This window comes from Herpailurus yagouaroundi, unplaced genomic scaffold (assembly GCF_014898765.1).
Source record: "Herpailurus yagouaroundi ecotype Mexico unplaced genomic scaffold, PumYag 29, whole genome shotgun sequence".
Taxonomy (NCBI): domain Eukaryota; kingdom Metazoa; phylum Chordata; class Mammalia; order Carnivora; family Felidae; genus Herpailurus; species Herpailurus yagouaroundi.
In genome coordinates, this window is record NW_024412377.1 from 99234080 (window position 1) to 99253571 (window position 19492).

Genomic DNA, 19492 nt, shown 5'->3' on the forward strand with positions numbered 1-19492 from the left:
GTCCAGGCCAGAGAGCAGACCTCTGCAACAAGCCAGGAGGAGCCCGAAATAAACTTGGGGGGAAAATAAAAGACTCTGGACAGAAGGAAAGGGGGTGGGCGAGGAGAGACAGGTGTTCCCCTGGCCAGACAGGCGAAACCCAGATGAATGAGAACAAAGGAGAGGGACTATGAAAAGTCTCAGGGAGATGATGAACTGGGTTTGCTTTTTACGTTCTTTGAGAGATGCAAGCCAAGACTGGACTCACTTCTATGGCTGATGCCTCTTACCAATGTGACTAGAATCAATGGATGATTAATTAAAAAAATTAAAACTGAAATCATAAAAAGAGACAGAGGGAGACACAGAATCCGAAGCAGGCTCCAGGCTCTGAGCTGTCAGCACAGATCCTGATGTGGGGCTCGAGCTCATGAACTGTGAGATCATGACCTGAGTTGAAGTCGGATGCTTAACTGATTGAGCCACGCAGGCGCCCCTAGACCTTCCACTTTTTAATAATCCTAAAAGAATGATGCTCCATTTTACAAAGTTACTCCTAGGGCATCTTTGGAGGCCACAGGAACACAATTTGTGGCTCTGATTTTTAACCCTTTGATGCTGCTTCTTCATAGTGTGATACATCTTTTCCACTCTAGCATATTGTTTTTACATATTGCCCACAGTTTCATTATTTGCAAGGTAGCACTGATAATGTATTGTAACAATGATTGACAATGTTTGAAATTACTTAATAAACCATTTTCTTCACTGTCTTCTTGTCACTCATTTCTGGTGGCATCATCAGCCTCGAGGCCACAGATTTTTCTCTGAGTTTTAGCAAATATCTTTGATGCTGGTGACTTTGAACAATTTTATAAGACCTACATTTGTGTGTTCTGTCTTTTTTTTCAAAATGGAACTAAATTCTTATTTGTATCTTCTCTTTAAACATACTACAATGCATGGAACAAACAGCAATTTTCACATCTTTCGGGTCCAACTTTGGTCTCAAGTCCAAAGCAATCTTGGTGAACATCCTTTCAAGAGTATTTCCCCCTGGAAAGTATTACTGACTTTTCAAAGGACATATCTATCTCTGTGGTAGGCTGTGGGGGGAAAGAAAGAAATTACTGAACACTGACAACCAAGAAATTGCTACTAACTGAGCTCTTGTGTCAAGGTAAATGTGAAGATTAATTTTTAGGATAATGTACTATTACAAATAAGCTACAATATCTTTCTTCCCCTTGCTCTCTTCGGTGGTATTATGTCAATATGGAAATAACTGTACAAGTCAGTAGGCACGCAGCCCCATCCAACTGCATTCATGACGGCTTTGCTCTATACCCAGCCTGCAAAAAATAAGTTATTTCCTCCCACCACTTCCATGATTCAAAAACAGAAAGGCAATCACACTTATTTTCTCAGAGCATAGTTATGCATTAAACACGAACCTCCTACCTCAATTTCTTTTGCCATGAGCCATGATTCTTTAGGCAAGCATGATTCAGGTGTGACCCAGGAACTCTCTTTTGAATCAATGTTGTAGTAGTAGTCATATTTATCCTGCAGGGTGAGTTTGAGCCATGAACCTTCAGTAGACACTAAAGAAAGAAGCTTGTTACATTCTAGAGAGAAATACTGAACGCTTCAACATTATACTTTCTCCAATATGTAAAATAATGTAATGAACAATTTTTCAGCAAGCATTCCGACAGCCTAAGTTAAAATCATTAGAAATGACTTGCTAAAATGGAATGAATTCTATGTGTACAATGGCGGCTCTCTACTAAGCCAAATAGGGAGGACAGTCTGACGGGTAATGCCATGGTTCTGGATCTCAAATTTCTCACGAGGATGAGAAGAGTCACAAATGGCCATCAAGAAGGAAAAAGCAGACAAAGAATGTATGTCCCAGATGTGAATGGCACCAAAGTGGTCAGAGGAGACTGGTGAGCAAGAATCTTCTTTGCTTAGCAACTCTTCCAGCAATTTCTCTGAGAAGGAGTGACCTATACAGACTGTGACCCATTATTTAAGGAAAGCCCATGATCTGCATTAAATCAAAGCAGAAGCAACTCATCTTTGCAGACAACTTTATCCTAACTAAAAACTGGCATATGCAAGCACGACGGTCACTAAGTAGGGAGAAGGAAAATGTCCTGGTTCGACTCATCGTGCTCTACACAACCACACAAAATGAGGAAAAAAAATGTGGAAAGGACTTCATGTCTGGGGGTGGCGAAGGGTGCACTAGGAAAAAAAAAAATCTATGGCAGCCATGGCTTAATTAGTCAAGAAGAATATTTCCTCCTCATGAATCCATGGGCTATCCTTCCCATTTTAGAAATATGTTTATTTTGTTGAATGGTCATGATTCTGGTCCCAGACCAGAGAGCCAACAACAACAAAAGACAAAATAAAAATGTTCTGACCTAGACCAATCTAAGCCAGCTTCTGTCAAGTGAGCACTCGACTAACTGTGTTTACAGGAAATCAAAGTTCGAAGTGAAAATCTGTACAGAATATTTAAATGGATTAAAAAAACTAAGCAGGGGTAACTTTAAGGCCCTTTAACGTGGTTGGTTATTTGGTTTTATTTTTTTATTATTATTATTTTTTTTAATGTTTATTTATTTTTGAGACAGAGAGAGACAGAGCATGAATGGGGGAGGGTCAGAGAGAGGGAGACACAGAATCGGAAACAGGCTCCAGGCTCTGAGCTGTCAGCACAGAGCCCGACGCGGGGCTCGAACTCACGGACCGTGAGATCATGACCTGAGCCGAAGTCGGCCCCTTAACCGACTGAGCCACCCAGGCGCACCGGTTATTTGGTTTTAAATGCTCCTCAACTGTTCTCTGTTTGTCACTGCCCAGGAAAAGAGGTGTATCTCTTTTCGAATGGGCAGACAGCTGTTAGCTGTGTCAAAATGCTGGCCTACCAGAAGTACCTTGTACAGCCAAATCAGGATGATCACAAGTAATAATTATGAATCTAAGATAACTCCTAGGTTTCTGAATTGGCAATTTGGGGATATAAGACAGTATGCACCAGAACATGGCACACGGGAAGTGGAGGCAAGTGGAACAAGCAGAAGATAAATTAGGCTTAGGCCAGGATGGATTTGAAACTGAAACGAACCCTGGCATTAACACTGTTGTGCAACTCTTTCCCCATAAAGGAAGAGGCAGAGGACACTACAGTGACTCCAGATGAAAATATGTGAAGGGAACAGAGATCAGATGCCAGGTAAGAAAGAATGGCCTTCTGCATGTTTCATTAACGGGCAACTTGCTGAATTCAAGGGTGCAATCTCTGAGTTGGAAATACATCAGACAAACCACCAAGTGCATAGGGTACCACGGGAAAGACCTCCAGTTGAACTAAGAAAACCTTTTTTTCTCCAATTCTACTTCTGAGGCCAGTTTCCTGAAGATGCAAAGTACATGACCTGTGATGTGTAAATCAACACCAGCCTGTGAATCAGGACATACCTTGATCTCTGATAGGATGTGAAGTGCTTGGTATCAATTTACTAAAGGAATGGTGCACTGACTCTCAAAAATTAACGTCTTCTGGTTTGGCAGAGTCTCCTTCTGACCAAAATCTCATGAATGTAAGTTTCTAAATCTAAAAAATGACTATTAGACTCATGATCTCAACGATACTTTACAAAGTTAACACATCATGGTCTACCATTGGATTGAACAGGCATAAATATTTGCCAAGGTTATTGATCTGGGCCCTTGGAGACCAGTGTCGCTGCATTTTATTCCACGTTTTCAAACTTACTCCTATTAAATATTACACAATCATGTACCGTTTGTTTCAAAAATGAGAGAGACAAACATTAGTAAAAAAATCAGTTTGCTATCCCTGGAGAAATGGATCAACAAGCAAGCACTAGATAAAGCAAATTCTCCTTAAATGCTGTCTTTTCTCAAGTTTATGATGTCACCCATGCATAGCCACCAAGCTAATCAGACTTTTCCAAAAAACAAAAAAAGAAAAACACATGTAAAAATTTTTTCCAATACAAAAAAATATTATAGAAACGTTCATACGAAAGCAATTGTCTTAAAGTCAATACAATACATATTGATGCAAGACAGCATCATATTCAAAATGATATTTAGTCAGTGCTAAATGACTAGAAAGCTTACCACTTTTAGATTTGTGCTCTTTTGCCTTCGCGAGGGCATCATAATACCTGTCAGCACATTCAGGGATTATGTCATTTGTATTAGACACAGAAGACTTCAAATGAGACAAAATATCACATGGCTTTTCTTTCTCCAAACACTGATTGACATCGATGACCAGGGTAACCCCTGCATAACGAGAACAAAGTTTCTGTTACTGGTTATCTGCTACTTATTCTAGTGGTGTGCAAAGGTGAGATATAATTCAGCCTTTTCCAGTAATGCACTGGAATTAAACCTTTATATCCTTTTCAGAGTTAGTACCACAAATACCCATGACTGTCACCAACTCACCTACCGGTTTAGGTTGTAGGAAGAACAAGATCCCAAAGGAGCACAGTTTATTAAAAATTACAGCATTTCCAGGCTACTCTCGTGTGGTGGGAAGGCACTAGGTTCCACTCACTGTACTAATCCATAAGAGTGTGGTAAATGCAGTAGATATGCAGTCCTCAAATAGGTCACCCATCAGTATTTGAGAACTTGTCTTATGAAGACATTTATTTATTTTAGAATATATAAAAAATCCTGATAGTCTCTTGTATGGTGCTAGTATACTTCAAATATTCTAGGAAAGCAACAGGTAGGGCTGATGGACATATGTACTCAAGTCCAGAAACTTAATTCTGGAACCCATTTAGACTTAGAAAGCATTTTATTCCATTTTAAATTTCTGCTTCTCCCTATAAATCAAACTACAGTGAACTCTTGGTTACCTAAAGAAAGTTAACATGGTGAGTTCTTTACTATCCATTTCATTCCCAGCCAAGAATATTCTGGCCCAACCAATGAAAGTACTGTTTTTACAAACTATAAATCCACTGAGTTAGAAACCTCTAAGCTATGCATTCTTAAAAGAGGTGAAATAACCTCCAGTGGGGCAAAAAATGGCTCTTGTGGGAGAGAGGGCGAGAAATCTTTTTATGTATCAGCAAAGATCTACATATGGTACATAAACAGATTCAATATGTCTGTAGTATTAAAATTCCATGGTGAAAAATAATTAGGGAAAATCTATCTAAAAAGATTCCTTAGGGGCGCCTGGGTGGCTCAGTCGGTTAAGCGGCCGACTTCGGCTCAGGTCATGATTTCGCGGTCCGTGAGTTCGAGCCCCGCGTCGGGCTCTGTGCTGACAGCTCAGAGCCTGGAGCCTGTTTCAGATTCTGTGTCTCCGTCTCTCTGACCCTCCCCTGTTCATGCTCTGTCTCTCTCTGTCTCAAAAATAAATAAATGTTAAAAAAAATTAAAAAAAAAAAAGATTCCTTAGGGTACAATAATGGAAGAAAGCTGGGGAATTTTGCTCTATGGAGTCAAAAGTAGAGACAAACCTACTTTAAGAAAGCAAGAAACCCAAATGAAGGAGACTTGAGTTACAGTGTCCTTTCAGTCTTGCCTGTGGTAAAACCTATAGGGCAGCACTTTCTTGTACCAAATTATCTGGGAGTGGGTTAGGTGCTTACAACACGAAACCAGAATCTGTTTCAAGTCTTATCATACAAAGGATGGATGCTGTTAAAGGGAAGATTAAACTCTTTTTTTGAAAAACTGGAAAATTCTCATCTCATTGTTAGAATATAGATGGTTTTACTTCAGAACATCCTTTTGGTGTTATGTATCATAGAAGAAACTATATCAACTCTTCTGAGACACAAGACAGAGGCAGAAGACAGGATTTTAAATGTGTACATCTGGAGTACACAGTCACATATTTGAATAAGCCTCTCACACAGTCAACACAACAATGAATCTCAATGTAAAACAAGGAACAGCTTCTCATCTGCAGGCCAAATGTAGGAAGAACATGAATAAAATGATTTCTAAATTGGTTTGACTTCTAAGAGCAAAACTGTAACCCTTTCAGGCTGAGTGCCAATGTTACAATCTAATTTCTTTAAAAGCGTTTCTTCAAACTACGGCTTCCTTCAGTTTTACGTTTAAATCTAAATCTCTTACGAACCCGTCTCAAATTTATTTTATTTTTTCTTAAGGATTAGAGTGCTAGAATGGAAAGACTTCAAAGATCCTGAGGGTATAAGTTCAGGTTGGAGAAGTGCACAGAATTTTCCGGGCTAAGGAAATAAAAACCAGATGTTCCCCACAGATGCTTCCAAAGTTGAAAAGCCAATCTTTGGGGGCAAGAAGACTAAGGTGTCTCGACAGCATTCTATGACCTGATACAATAGGATACGTCCTAGTTATGCCGCAAATAGACAGGTTAAGGAACAGCACTTTCAGAAGTCTTACTTTCGGTAGATTATTTGTCCATGTAGAGTGTTAGTATATCAATCTTGAAGCTACTTTAGACTTCCACGTGAATTTTCCTACTATTCGTCTATGAGTCTTAGAATAAAACTAAAATTGAATCGTTTGAGCCAATGAGGGGATTCTGCTAGTTGCCGAGTACGTCTATCTCAATTATGCACCCTAGACCTGGGGGAATAATTGCACGTCGGTTTGAGGACGCGCTGGGAGAAAGACCTGAGCTAAGACTCCACTGATCACCTGAGCTCCATGAGCCCTTACTCTGGTTGGTGGACCACAGTGACATTTGGGGTTTCCTGCAATTAGTGTCAGTTTCAGAGCCAGTGTGCTGTAACCCCTGGAACGTCTGATTGCGTCCTTTCCCCTCAGCACAGCCACCATGGTAAAAAATTGCAGCTCTCTTTAGGGGAAGCCTGGAATAAAGATGAACAGTATAAACTTTTGACTGTGGCACTCTGTTCTCAAGTGAACCCGGTCTCCTCTTCACTTAAGGGGTTCTTGGTTTGTAAATGGCTTAAGTATGGGAATTGACTTAGGGGCCATGATTTTTGCTCTCATTACTCAAATTATACTTCTGCATTTGACCTAGAATTCTTCTTCCACTTGTACAAATCAAGAATGAATTTAGTAAACTGTTTAAATCACATTTAGGGACACCACAGTCAATGAGCCAATCCCACAGGTCTGTCAGATCATTCTGATTACTGCTTTGACTCTGCTCTCCATGACAGTAACCACACCCACTCACTTTTGGTGGTTAAGTGCTGCCACCTGGCCTCTGTGGCCTGCCCACAGATTTTGGACTGCCAGCCTTTTTGCAAGTACATGAGCCAGTTCCTTAGAGTAAATCTCCCCGTCTCTCTCTCTATGTATGTGTGTGTATACAGATACTACATACTTTCCAGAGAAACAACTATTTATCTGCATGCACATGCACTTGTACACATGCACACACACACACAGATATATGACTACATATTTAGTTCTCCGGAGAAAAGTATATATTTGGTTCTGTTTCTCTGGCAAATCTGGACTAATACAATGGAAGGCATAGAAGGGAGCATAGGTATTTATTAAGCAGATTGGGCAAGTTTCTTAAGGGTCAAGATAAAAAAAAGGGCTTCAAATACCCATCGATAGATGAATGGATAAAGATGTGGTGTATATACACAATAGAGTATTACTCGGCATTCAAAAAGAATGAAATCTTGCCATTTGCAACTACGTGGATGGAACTGGAGGGTTTTGTGCTAAGCAAAATTAGTCACAGAAAGACAAATATCATATGACTTCACTCATAGGAGGACTTCAAGAGACAAAACAGATGAACATAAGGGAAGGGAAACAAAAATAATATAAAAACAGGGAGGGGGACAAAACAGAAGAGACTCATAAATATGGAGAACAAACTGAGGGTTACTGGAGAGGTTGTGGGAGGGGGGATGGGCTAAATGGGTTAGGGGCATTAAGGAATCTACTCCTGAAATCATTGTTGCACTATATGCTGACTTGGATGTAAATTAAAAAAATAAACATTTTTTAAAAAAGGTAAAACAGGGCTTGATTAAACTAGAAATCTGAGAGTTCAGTAACCATTTTTTTGCTTTCTGGATTTTGTACCAGAATCCTTAGATTTTGCTAGAGATGGCACCTAATCACTGAAAATAGTGCCACCACCAATAGATCTTTTTGTATATATACTCAACAACTAAAATTGCTAAGAGTCCAAATCTTTTCAGAAACTAAAGCTATATAGTTATAAAAATAAAAAAATCAGTGGCATAACCAGCAAGGTTCATTGAGCCAGCAAAAGGAGGTGAGGACTTACATTGTTTTGCTTTGTCCTTGTCCATGTTGGCCTCATCGACCGCATGCTGTATCTCATCCAGCCAAAGGACTTTGGAAACAATCTCAGAGTCCTGGGAATAGGGTCATAGAATAAAAGAAAGAACAGGGAATGATGATGAAACAGAATTTATAACTGCTTTTCAGGAGCCCATTTATTACAGTTCCCACAGACTCTTACCAACTACCAAGCACTGTCATACACTGTATAGACTATTAATGAAATAACGCCCAATTCCAACCCCCATCTCCCACTTAGGTGCATTCGTCTATTGGTTTGTGTTGCTTCCAAGACTGCCCTCTCCCACGGTGGTCCTTTATAAAGAACCGGATGATCCCTGTGCTGGAACTCCTCCACAGATTTCCTCTGCAGTTAGGGGAAAATGTAACTCCCCTTCCCAGGGACCGTGGGGATCTAATGATGCAGGCCTGCTGACTCCTCTGGCTGCCCTTCACACTCCTCTACTCCCTGTCTCAGACCTGCACACCAGCCTCCTTCAGACCCTAATGTTCTCCTCCAGCTGTGTGGCTGTGGATTCTTTCTTACCGTTCAGGGCTTAATTCAAATGTCACCTCCTCCAGAAAAGCTGCCTCTGAATACGCTCTCCCTTAATCACTGTGTTCACAAGGTGGCCCAGAGTACCACAGGAAACTTTATTTATTTATTTTTTCAACGTTTATTTATTTTTGGGACAGAGAGAGACAGAGCATGAACGGGGGAGGGGCAGCGAGAGAGGGAGACACAGAATCGGAAACAGGCTCCAGGCTCTGAGCCATCAGGCCAGAGCCCGACGCGGGGCTGGAACTCACGGACCGCGAGATCGTGACCTGGCTGAAGTCGGACGCTCAACCCACTGCGCCACCCAGGCGCTCCTCACAGGAAACTTTAAATTTGAAGGAAAGACAATGATACTTGGCATTTATCAGACACAGAGACAAAAACAAAAGACCCATACAAAAACATGGTGGCTGCCCTCAAGGAGCTAACAACTTAGTAGAAAAGATAGATTTACATAAAAAATAATTATAATACAATGTGATCAGAGCGACAATGGCTGTAGACATGTGATCTAGAAATAGTCAAGAAATGATTATAGTAGGGGTTAATTACAGGGGGAAGAAATACTTGGAGCTAAGGACAGCTTCAGAATGGAAGTGATAACAGCAATAAAAAGGCACTAAATTATCTACCATTTTTTTTTTTTACTTTTAAAGTGATTTTATTTTATTTTTGGTTGTATTTTAAAGAGAGACAGAGCATGCACATGAGTGAGGGAGAGGGGCAGAGCGGGAGAGAGAATCTTAAGCAGGCTCCACATTCAGTATGGAGAGTGACATGGGGCTAGATTCCATGTCCTCAGGATCATGACCTGAATTGAAATTAAAAGTTGGATGCTCCAGTGACTGAGCCACCCAGGTGACCCCATTTTTTTTTTTTTTTTACTTCTGGGTTGATTCTGACTACCATATTACAAATATGGTGCTACTATATAGTAATTCAATGGGATTTCCAGAAACCAACTGTCCAAGATTACATAAACTTGCCAAAGATTACAAGTAAGTGTTATCAGGAGAAATTAAATATTTTTCAGGGAAGATGAGACATTCAATTTATTTTTTTTAAGTTTATTTATTTTGAGAGAGAGAAAGCACATGCAGGGGCATGAACAGAGGCAGAGAGACGGAGGGAGAGGGGTGATCCCAAGCAGGTTCTGCACTGTCAGCACAGAGCCTGACGCAGGGCTCAATCCCACAAATCTTGTGACCTGAGCCCAGGCACCCTGAGGCATTCAATTTTCAACAATGGGGACACTTGCCCATGTGTAGTAATAAGTGTCACGTACTAAATCCTAAGGCAAGCCTGTGATGAACAGCAAGTAGCTCATCAGAACCATGGAGAACTTGCTCCATCATTCAGGACTCATGATGGATGGATAGTCTGCAGGAAGGAGAAATGACATCCACCTGCTCCTCTGCAAGGCTTCAAAGCTATTTCTCTCTTAGACTAACTTGAGATAATGTATGCGGAAAGCACTCTGAAAGTAAGACAAAGAATCTATCACTTCATCCTGTAATATCTGGGCTAATGGAGACCATCATGGAAGGCTTGGCTCCTGCTTCCACAATCATCTCTAGGCAGATCTGCCACATGGGTATGGTTACTTGTAGCAAGATCTCCATTTCTTGAAAGAATGGATGTGAAGGAATCAAACAAGAAGCATCATAGGAAGTTGAAGACTACAGGAAGAATGAAGAGACAGGGGAGTAGGAACTATTTGTTCCCAAGGCCAAAGAGAACCCAAACACTCCTCCCAGGACTAGCCTAAAGACTAAGTTCCATACAAGTTCATTTATGTCTCTTTCAGTTTTTTTGAAGAGTATTTACCAAATTCTTTCGTAACTTATCATTGTAGAAGATGCACCATACAAACTTTGACCCAGATGAAAAGGAAGTTAAATCCCACTTAAAAGCTTAAAGTATTTGTTTCATAAGGCAAAGAAAAAGTTTACAAACCAAATGGATTTAAGTCAACAGTTTAAATCATGACTCATTACACTGAAGGATGCTAGAGTTAAATGTAAAACCAAGAGTAAAAACCAAGCCCTAGCAGTTTAAGATCTCCTTTTAAATTGCTTGCTACAAGACTGGAAATTTATTTATAGGATGGTCAGGGCTCTACCTCAAGCTACATAGCCAGGTTCAACATCTGAGTGACAAATGGATCAAGTAAAGAGAAAGCAGGCCATCTGCAAATCAAGTGATAAATTCCTGAATTCAGATGAGTGCTAGAATATTTTAATTCAACAAAAAGTACCCTTTTCAATATTTTATGGCATTTTGGCTATTTCTGCAACAAAATAGCTTTCAATTTCAGCTTCTGTTAACATAGATTATGTAGCTGAAGTACTATTAATTTTTGATTGTAAAACTCTTGGTGTGATGAAATTTAATCATGATGTGAAAAGTTTACACAAATCAATTCCTTCCTGGCTTAGCCCTCAGCCTGTAAGTCTCACACCAAATCTGCATTTTCTGATTCTTGCTGCATTTTATATGCAACATGCTGTTGGGACTGTTTGGCTTAGGGTTTAACCTTAAGTTGTGTTAAGTACAGAAAAATCTGTCACAATGCAGTTTCATTTATACTACATATTAACCCATATCCTCCGGGATATAACTATCCATAAAAGCTTATACATTGCGCAATGGTGTGGCTGTCCTAAACACTACTGAGTTGGACACCACTTAATGATTAAGATGGTAAATTTTATGTTATGGACATTTCACATTTTTAAAAAAAAATTTTTTTTTTCAACGTTTATTTATTTTTGGGACAGAGAGAGACAGAGCATGAACGGGGGAGGGGCAGAGAGAGAGGGAGACACAGAATCGGAAACAGGCTCCAGGCTCTGGGCCATCAGCCCAGAGCCCGACGCAGGGCTCGAACTCCCGGACCGCGAGATCGTGACCTGGCTGAAGTCGGACGCTTAACCAACTGCGCCACCCAGGCGCCCCCATTTCACATTTTTAAAAAAATGTTTATTGTAGACCTGCTCACCAATAACCATGGAATAAACAGAGTCCTCTGCATTTTAATGTTGTATCACGATTTTAGTTTATTATTTAACACCCCTCCACACCCCACTGTTACCTGACTCTGTAGTTAACGAACAGCTCAGAATATGTTGAGTTATGGCAAAACAAAAAAAAACACCCTAAAACCAAGTATGGCTAAACAGTGATGGCAAATTCAGAACAATGTGACACTGATGGAGAATTTTCAAAGTAACCAAGGTCTTAATTTAGCTTCCTAAAAAAAGTTTGTTTTCTGTGACTCATTTCATTTATAATTATGTAATGGGTTTAAGAATTAAGGTTTGAATAACAGAGAGGATTAAGGCTAATTTCTGACAGCTCAGTTATTCAGTAGACATCACACTCTGGCACTGTGTTTTTTAAATGGATAAAAATGAGATATAGGACAGTCAAAACTAACTGCTGCTTGGCCTCTATGTTCAGCTTACTTCTATAAGCACTCACTGTATACTACTTGCATTTTTTCAACATATCAAAGTATACGGGGTGGGAATTAGAGCATCTAAGCAGAAGGAACTGTTAGGGGTGGGTAAGAGTTAAATGATTTGCTCCAGGAATAAAGTAATGTGTTCAGAGACTCAGCCTGAGTCACGCAGCCTGCAACATGAGCGCTGTCACACCCTTCCCCTCCAGAGGACCTGGGCAAGCTTCCCAGTCTGCGGAGCATGAGACAGACAGCACGCTCTACGGCGAGAACAAGGGTTCCATTTGCTGTTCACACACGAAACTGAGGGGAAGCTGTGCTCCCTAATTGTACACGTTTAACAACATTTGAGAAACGGGACTCAGGTCACCAAGATGAAAGCCCTCATCTTTGTAGCTGCTGGAGTCATGCTTCTGTCGCCCACTTTTTGTCAAAGTGGTAAGCTCTTTTCATACAGGGGTAGGTCGGGGGGTGGTGGTTTGTGTTACAAGGGCAAACGGAATCTAATTTTCTTCTCACATTACACAATCTGCAACCTGAAAGGCAGAGTTTGAAGTTATGAAAAGGCAGCATCTTGGAAGGGAATAGCTATCGTTTGTTTGCTCTGTTCAGACCTTGTCTAAGACCAGTGTTCTTTGCTTAGATTTAAAAACCTGTGGCATAGTCAAGATTTTAACTCCTACAATGAAGTCACGGATCAAACTTCATTGTGACAAGATTCTGATCTTCTAAGAATTTCCTCTGATTCAGCAAGACAGCACTTTTTCAAGAGATTTTCAAAATTCTTATGTTTATACCTTGTCTTGGGCCACAAGTAGGAAAAACAAGAACAGTACCAGAAAGAATGAGTGGTCCTCCAGTAAGTAATGCTAACAGGTTACTGTTTCTTAATGACTTTACCATGGAGTTCTCCTTACATTCACATGATTTTTTAGTTTTTAGAAATGAGATCTCCCAAATACTATTATTCAACTCTTAATGTGTTTATTTCACTCAACCCAATGTTAGCCTGTCACCTCCTGCTTACTCCAAAATAAACCAATTTGCGCTATCTGTATCCACAACTCTTCTGCTGTTAGGTCACTCTCTAGCCAACATTGTTTGGAGCAGGAAAGCTGGGGTGAGGGACAACGATGAGGCAGAAAAAATAAAAATTTAACAAAACTAAACCTCTACAGAGGAATGTTGCTTCAACAGGCAGTTGAAATCGCCAAGGTGGTTGTGGGAGAGTGCTAAGCATTCAGAGCAGCAGCGGGTGTGGGATTCACGAGGAGTGAGCGTTCTGGGTAGGGGTGAACCCAAATGCAGCAGAAGGGGGCTCCTTCAAGAAGCAAGGCATTTGCTTTCTTCCATGGGGAGGGGGAGAAATGAGTAAAAAAACCCTATCGTCTAGAGGCTGAAGTCTGGTCCCCTTGGACCAGTCCCTTTCCACGGCCTTTGCCCAGAGTAAAAACATTTTAGAAACATTATGCCAAACGGAAGCCTGTATTAAGAATGCAAACAAATTGAAAAATATGTCAAATTTAACAATGAGTACTATTTGAAAGCACACCAGACTCTAGGCACTAAAAGACTTACTCAAGTCAAGCCAGATCTGGAATTCTCATGGAAAAAGGAATCGAGGCTTTTTCACAGCCACTGTTTACCATGTTTTTAGGCACCATGTCTTGCTCAATCACAGGAATTTTCTGAAAAGTGACAAACACTTCATTTCAACGACTCTCTTATCAGATCTTGAAAGGAAATAACTTGCACAGCATGTTCTTCAGCCACCATTTTCCAGCTTTGGGCCTAATTCTCAAGGCATTTCTCTTTGGGTGACATCAAATTTAAGCATTTTTCAAAATGCGCGAATGAAGAGCAGGATTTGTGTGGCTGAATCCAAGGGTCACCCAACCGATCCTCAAAGTTCACATCTAAACACAGGCAGAGAAGAACACTTCCCAGATATTTCTTTCCTCTTCGTTAATCTATCTTCCTTTAAACGACACCTTAACACCACCTCCCTGTCCCTACTTGTTCAGGCAATACTCTGTTTTATACACTGAATTCAGTTTGTGCAATCTCAAGGTTATGAGGAAGGCTTCAATTTCACCTGGGGGCGAACTGCTAGAGATTAAAGCAGGAAGAGAAACTGGCTTTGAATGAGAACCAGGTTACTAAACACTAACCCCAAGTGCTCAACACGGAGGAATTCAGAAGTCACGTGAAAAGACGTAACTGGCAGAACAATGGCATTTTATTTATTTATTTATTTATTTATTTATTTTTAAATTTTTTTTCAACGTTTATTTATTTTTGGGACAGAGAGAGACAGAGCATGAACGGGGGAGGGGCAGAGAGAGAGGGAGACACAGAATCGGAAACAGGCTCCAGGCTCCGAGCCATCAGCCCAGAGCCTAACGCGGGGCTCGAACTCCTGGACCGCGAGATCGTGACCTGGCTGAAGTCGGACGCTTAACCGACTGCGCCACCCAGGCGCCCCAACAATGGCATTTTAAATTGCTAAGTATGAGGTTTATATTAGGCATTAAAGTCCATCTTCGAAATGTGAGAGAATCCACTTCATGTACGTGTCAAAGATTTATGGAAAAACTATATAATGAGAAACAGGTTTGAGTAGTAAGGTCTACGGTGTTTTTGAAATTGCTCTTGCAGGAATTAGGACGATTAAAATTAGCACGCCAACGAACGCCCAGCATATAGGATAATTTATAGTATGCAGTTGTTGCAGCTCTCTTCCTTTTTGTTCCACTTCTGAATTTTTCCTTAGTTTTTTAAACGGAAATAGAGTTGCCATACAATGTTACATTGGCTTCAAGTGCACAACATAGCGATTGGACAATTCTATACATTATCTCCTAAGTGTAATTACCACTTGTTACCAAACAATGTTATTACATTATGGACTATATTCTCTATTCCCCTCTTTTCATTTTTCTTCCTTTGTCTCCTCTATGCTTGTCATTTGTCCCATCTTCTTCCCCAAAATCATCTAGAGTAGACGCCTCCTAGTCATTTTTGCCTCCTGCCTCTCCCTCATTGCCACCAAAGCCAACTGGATGCCAAGTCCCTCTAAGCTGCCATCAGTTTCCACGGTTCACTTCGCCTTTCTGCTGCCATTGCTCTAGTTCGTTACTTTCCATCTTGAGTTTCAATGAGTACAGCAGGCTCCAGATCAGTCCCCCTTGCCCCTAATTTCTTCCCTTTTCAGTCTCTACACTGTCACCCAAGTCATCTTAAATATAAACCAGATCACAGTTATATTAGTATGCTATTGGTGCTGCAACAAATTACCACAATTGTAGTGGCTTAAAACAATACAGATGATACTTCCGGAGGTCACAAGTCCTGAAGTCAAGATATCAGCAGGGCTGTGTTCATTCTGGAGGCTCTGGGGCATAAGTTATTTTCTTGTCTTTTTTTTTTTTTTTTTTTTTTTAGCTTCTAGAAGCTGCTTGCATTCCTTGGTTTATGGCTCCTCTTTTCATCCTCAATGCCAGCACAGCCCAGCATTTTAAAATATCTGATATTGACTCCCTTGCCTCCCTCTTATAAGGAGTCTTATGATTACATCTGACGCACCCAGCCAATCCAGGATACTCATGCCATCTGAAGATCCTGAATCACATCTGCAAAGTCCCTTTTGCACATAAAATAACGTACTCAAAGGGTCCAGGCATTAGCAGGTGGAATCCTGTGGGGCCATCATGCTGTCTACTATAATGGCCATGCCTCTGTTCACAATTTTGTAGGTGCCTAAGCCCAGCATCTGAGAACAGAAACATGATTTCTTTCGAGTTTTCTTCTAGTTAAAGGTCTTTCAGAGATTTGGCTGTATCCTACCCTTTCATCTGTAACCTACCCTGTCATCTTCTTTCACACACCTTATTAGCGTAAGACAATGAGTTTTTGTGCACCTTTTCCACTGGTCTGACAGTTTGAAGACAGGGACAGAGTGGAACACTGTACCACTGGCATATAAGCATGCAATAAACATTTGTTGAATTAACTTATCTGACAGTGCCAGATCCCATGCCAGCCCATATATCTTATTCATCTATTAAATTTCATCTATGAACCTTGCTCATCTTTACCTCTTCCTTGACATTCTGCTCAAACATTTAAATCTGTTAACCACTGTCTGAATGTCTATACAATTTACAGCCAATATGATATTGGCCTATAATGGTTTGATGTGCTATTATTGCTTTCTCCAAAGGTATTATAAACTTCCTGCCTGCAAGGAGTTGCCATCTAGCTTTTGCTCCTGCATGGGCTAGCACAGTGCTGGGGCATACAATATATACTAAATGCATTCCTGCTAATTACCAGATTTATAGGGATTTGTAAAAATAAAAATGATTCTAAATTCTACAACTACAGAAACTATGTAGATAAAACTTTTAGTTTCATTGTGTCCTGAATCACAGGCATGGGCTCAGCAATAATTCATATTAATACTTCTTCTCAGTTGCAGGCATGGCAAATGACGTCCACAACTTGGCAAAACCAACCTTACCTATTAAGACCTTCCGTGGGGCTCCCCCAAATTCTTTTGAAGAATTCCCCCTTTCTGCCATAGAAGGCTGGACAGGAACTACCACAACTGTAAAAATTAACTGCCCAGAAGAAAGGGTTTCAAATCTCCACGTGAATAATGCTACCATGGGGTACCTGAGCAGCTCCTTAAGTACCAAACTGATCCCAGCCATCTACATCCTGGTGTTTGTAGTAGGTGTGCCAGCCAATGCGGTGACCCTGTGGATGCTCCTCTTCAGGACCAGATCCATCTGTATGAACATCTTCTACACCAACCTGGCCATGGCAGACTTTCTTTTTTGCATCACACTGCCCTTTAAGATAGCTTACCACCTCAATGGGAACAACTGGGTATTTGGAGAGGTGATGTGCCGGGCCACCACAGTCATCTTCTATGGCAACATGTACTGCTCCATTCTGCTCCTCGCTTGCATTAGTATCAGCCGCTACCTAGCCATTGTCCATCCTTTCACATACCGAGGTCTGCCCAAGCGTACCTACACCTTGCTGACATGTGGACTGGTGTGGGCAACGGTTTTCTTATACATGCTGCCATTCTTCATCCTGAAGCAGGAATATTACCTTGTCCAGCAGGACATCACCACTTGCCATGATGTCCACAACACATGCGAGTCCTCATCACCCTTCCAACTCTACTACTTCATATCCTTGGCATTCTTTGGATTCTTAATTCCCTTTGTGGTCATTATCTACTGCTACACAGCCATCATTCGGACGCTTAATGCATATGATCACAGATGGTTGTGGTATGTTAAAGCGAGTCTCCTCATTCTTTTGATTTTCACCATTTGCTTTGCTCCAAGCAATATTATACTCATTATTCACCACGCTAACTACTACTACAACAATACTGATGGCTTATATTTTGTCTATCTCATAGCTTTGTGCCTTGGGAGCCTGAATAGTTGCCTAGATCCACTCCTTTATTTTCTTATGTCAAAAATCATAGATCACTCCACTGTTTACCTTACAATGGTGAAATCACCTTAGAGAACAAGGAACGCCATCTGTGAAAACACACCTTCTTGGGACGATATATGCCGAGTGCAAAGGGTTCTACCCTCTAACTCCATTCTTGAGCTCCTAAGAAATACTGCCTCAAAATAAAACACTACAAAAGCACTTTTTTATTTTAATACTTTTTCAGGATTTTAAGAGTGTCAGAGCAGAAGAAAAGATATCATCATCTTTTCTGGTACTTCATCATCTGGTACTTCAAGACCTTTAATTCTCCATCTTCCCTACTTCCAGTAGGTTTCAACCCTACAGGTCCTGGAGGAGGAGGTGGGACAAGGGCGAAGCACAGGGAGAAGCTAAGATCTCAGTTTTCAGTGTTTGGCGTCATTTTTGATTCGTCTTCCTTCTCCAACTCCCACACAGGTGGTGCCTCATCAGCTCACTCGAAGTGATTTTTATCACTAGGGGCCATTACCTTAATCCCACATTTGCCTTCTAACCATTCTTTTCACTGCCAGCCTATTCTATTTCACTGGCCATTGCCAGATTAATCTTCCTGAGATCATATTGAACACATCACTCAAAAATCCCAGCTCACACACTGCCAATGACTGTTCACTGTTTTGGAATAAGCTATAAATCTTTAGCCTGACATTCAGAGATAATTTTCCAACTTTACTTCCCAATATACCTTGCCTGCAAAGTAGGCACCAGCCAAGCTTCTTGATTTGCTACAATCTTGACTTCTCCTTTTTGCTCTTGCTTCTCTAACTGTAAAGCTGTTTTTAACATGTTTGCCTTAATTCTTTCCATCTCTTAAAGTCTTCAATGGACCATTCTTCTGATTCTCAAGCTAGAAGTTCATTTTTCTCATCTCGCTTTCTTGTATTTTTGACATTTATATACAAATATTAATTTCATAAATACTTATTAAACACCCTGTATAGTAAAGAAGGGGCTACTCCTCTCCCTTCTTTAGTTTCATGTAGACCCAAGCCTTCTCAGGGTTTGTGGGGCCCAGATCCATGCTCTGTATAACATGTTGCTGAGTGAATGAATAAAATCTCAAAGCAGCAAAACAGTATGAAAGCCCATTCAATTGTTACTGAGAAGGCAAGTTACCTTGTATGACAAGGGACATTATTTTTTTGGTTGGGCATGTAAAAAAAAAAAAAAAAAAAGGTAAGTTAGAACATACTCATAAAATCATTTAAAAGTTCAAAATAACAAAACATTAAAAAATTAAAAAAAAAAAAGGGGTGGGGTGTCTGGGGGTCTTAGTCGGTTAAGCAGACTTTGGCTCAGGTAATGACCTCACGGTCCAGGAGTTCCAGCCCTGTGTTGGGCTCTGTGCTGACAGTTCAGAGCCTGGAGCCTGCTTCAGATTCTGGGTCTCCCTTTCTCTCAGCCCCACATTGGGTACAGAGATTACTTGAAGAAAAAAGAAAAAAAAAACATAAAAAGAAACCTAAAATAAGTTTTAAGATGACAGAAACTTCAATGAAAGGAATTGGTTTCTGCAAATAAAGCCATCATGTGTAATACAGTTTCACGTAAAAGAAAAATGTAGTAATATTCACTTGTTAAAAGCACACAACTCTTGTGCAGTAAATATATACGTAGCAAAACAGAACGTTTTTGGGCATCTAATTCACAAAGTC

At 40.5% G+C, this 19492-nt stretch overlaps 2 protein-coding genes across 6 annotated transcripts in view; one reads left to right on the forward strand and one right to left on the reverse strand.

The window, feature by feature from the left end:
• IQGAP2 (IQ motif containing GTPase activating protein 2) overlaps window positions 1–19492 on the reverse strand; it is a 298102-nt gene that overhangs the window by 65899 nt on the left and 212711 nt on the right. For all 3 annotated transcript variants that reach the window (XM_040450363.1, XM_040450370.1, XM_040450378.1), the window contains 3 exons: window positions 8273–8363; window positions 4144–4311; window positions 1441–1583 (listed from right to left, as the gene is read on the reverse strand). In XM_040450363.1, coding sequence (XP_040306297.1) covers window positions 1441–1583; window positions 4144–4311; window positions 8273–8363 — 402 coding nt within the window. The remainder of the gene's footprint in view (window positions 1–1440; window positions 1584–4143; window positions 4312–8272; window positions 8364–19492) is intronic.
• On the forward strand, window positions 12419–18910 carry F2RL2 (coagulation factor II thrombin receptor like 2). 3 transcript variants are annotated; one of them, XM_040450410.1, is made up of 3 exons: window positions 12422–12749; window positions 12924–13170; window positions 16786–18910. In XM_040450410.1, exon 3 carries the CDS (start codon window positions 16794–16796, stop codon window positions 17862–17864), a length of 1071 nt encoding a protein of 356 aa, XP_040306344.1. In that variant the 5' UTR covers window positions 12422–12749; window positions 12924–13170; window positions 16786–16793; the 3' UTR covers window positions 17865–18910. The 3 variants fall into 3 exon arrangements, with proteins under 3 accessions (XP_040306334.1, XP_040306344.1, XP_040306325.1); XM_040450400.1 differs by lacking the exon at window positions 12924–13170 and having other exon boundaries at window positions 12419–12749; window positions 16792–18910; XM_040450391.1 differs by lacking the exon at window positions 12924–13170 and having other exon boundaries at window positions 12423–12749.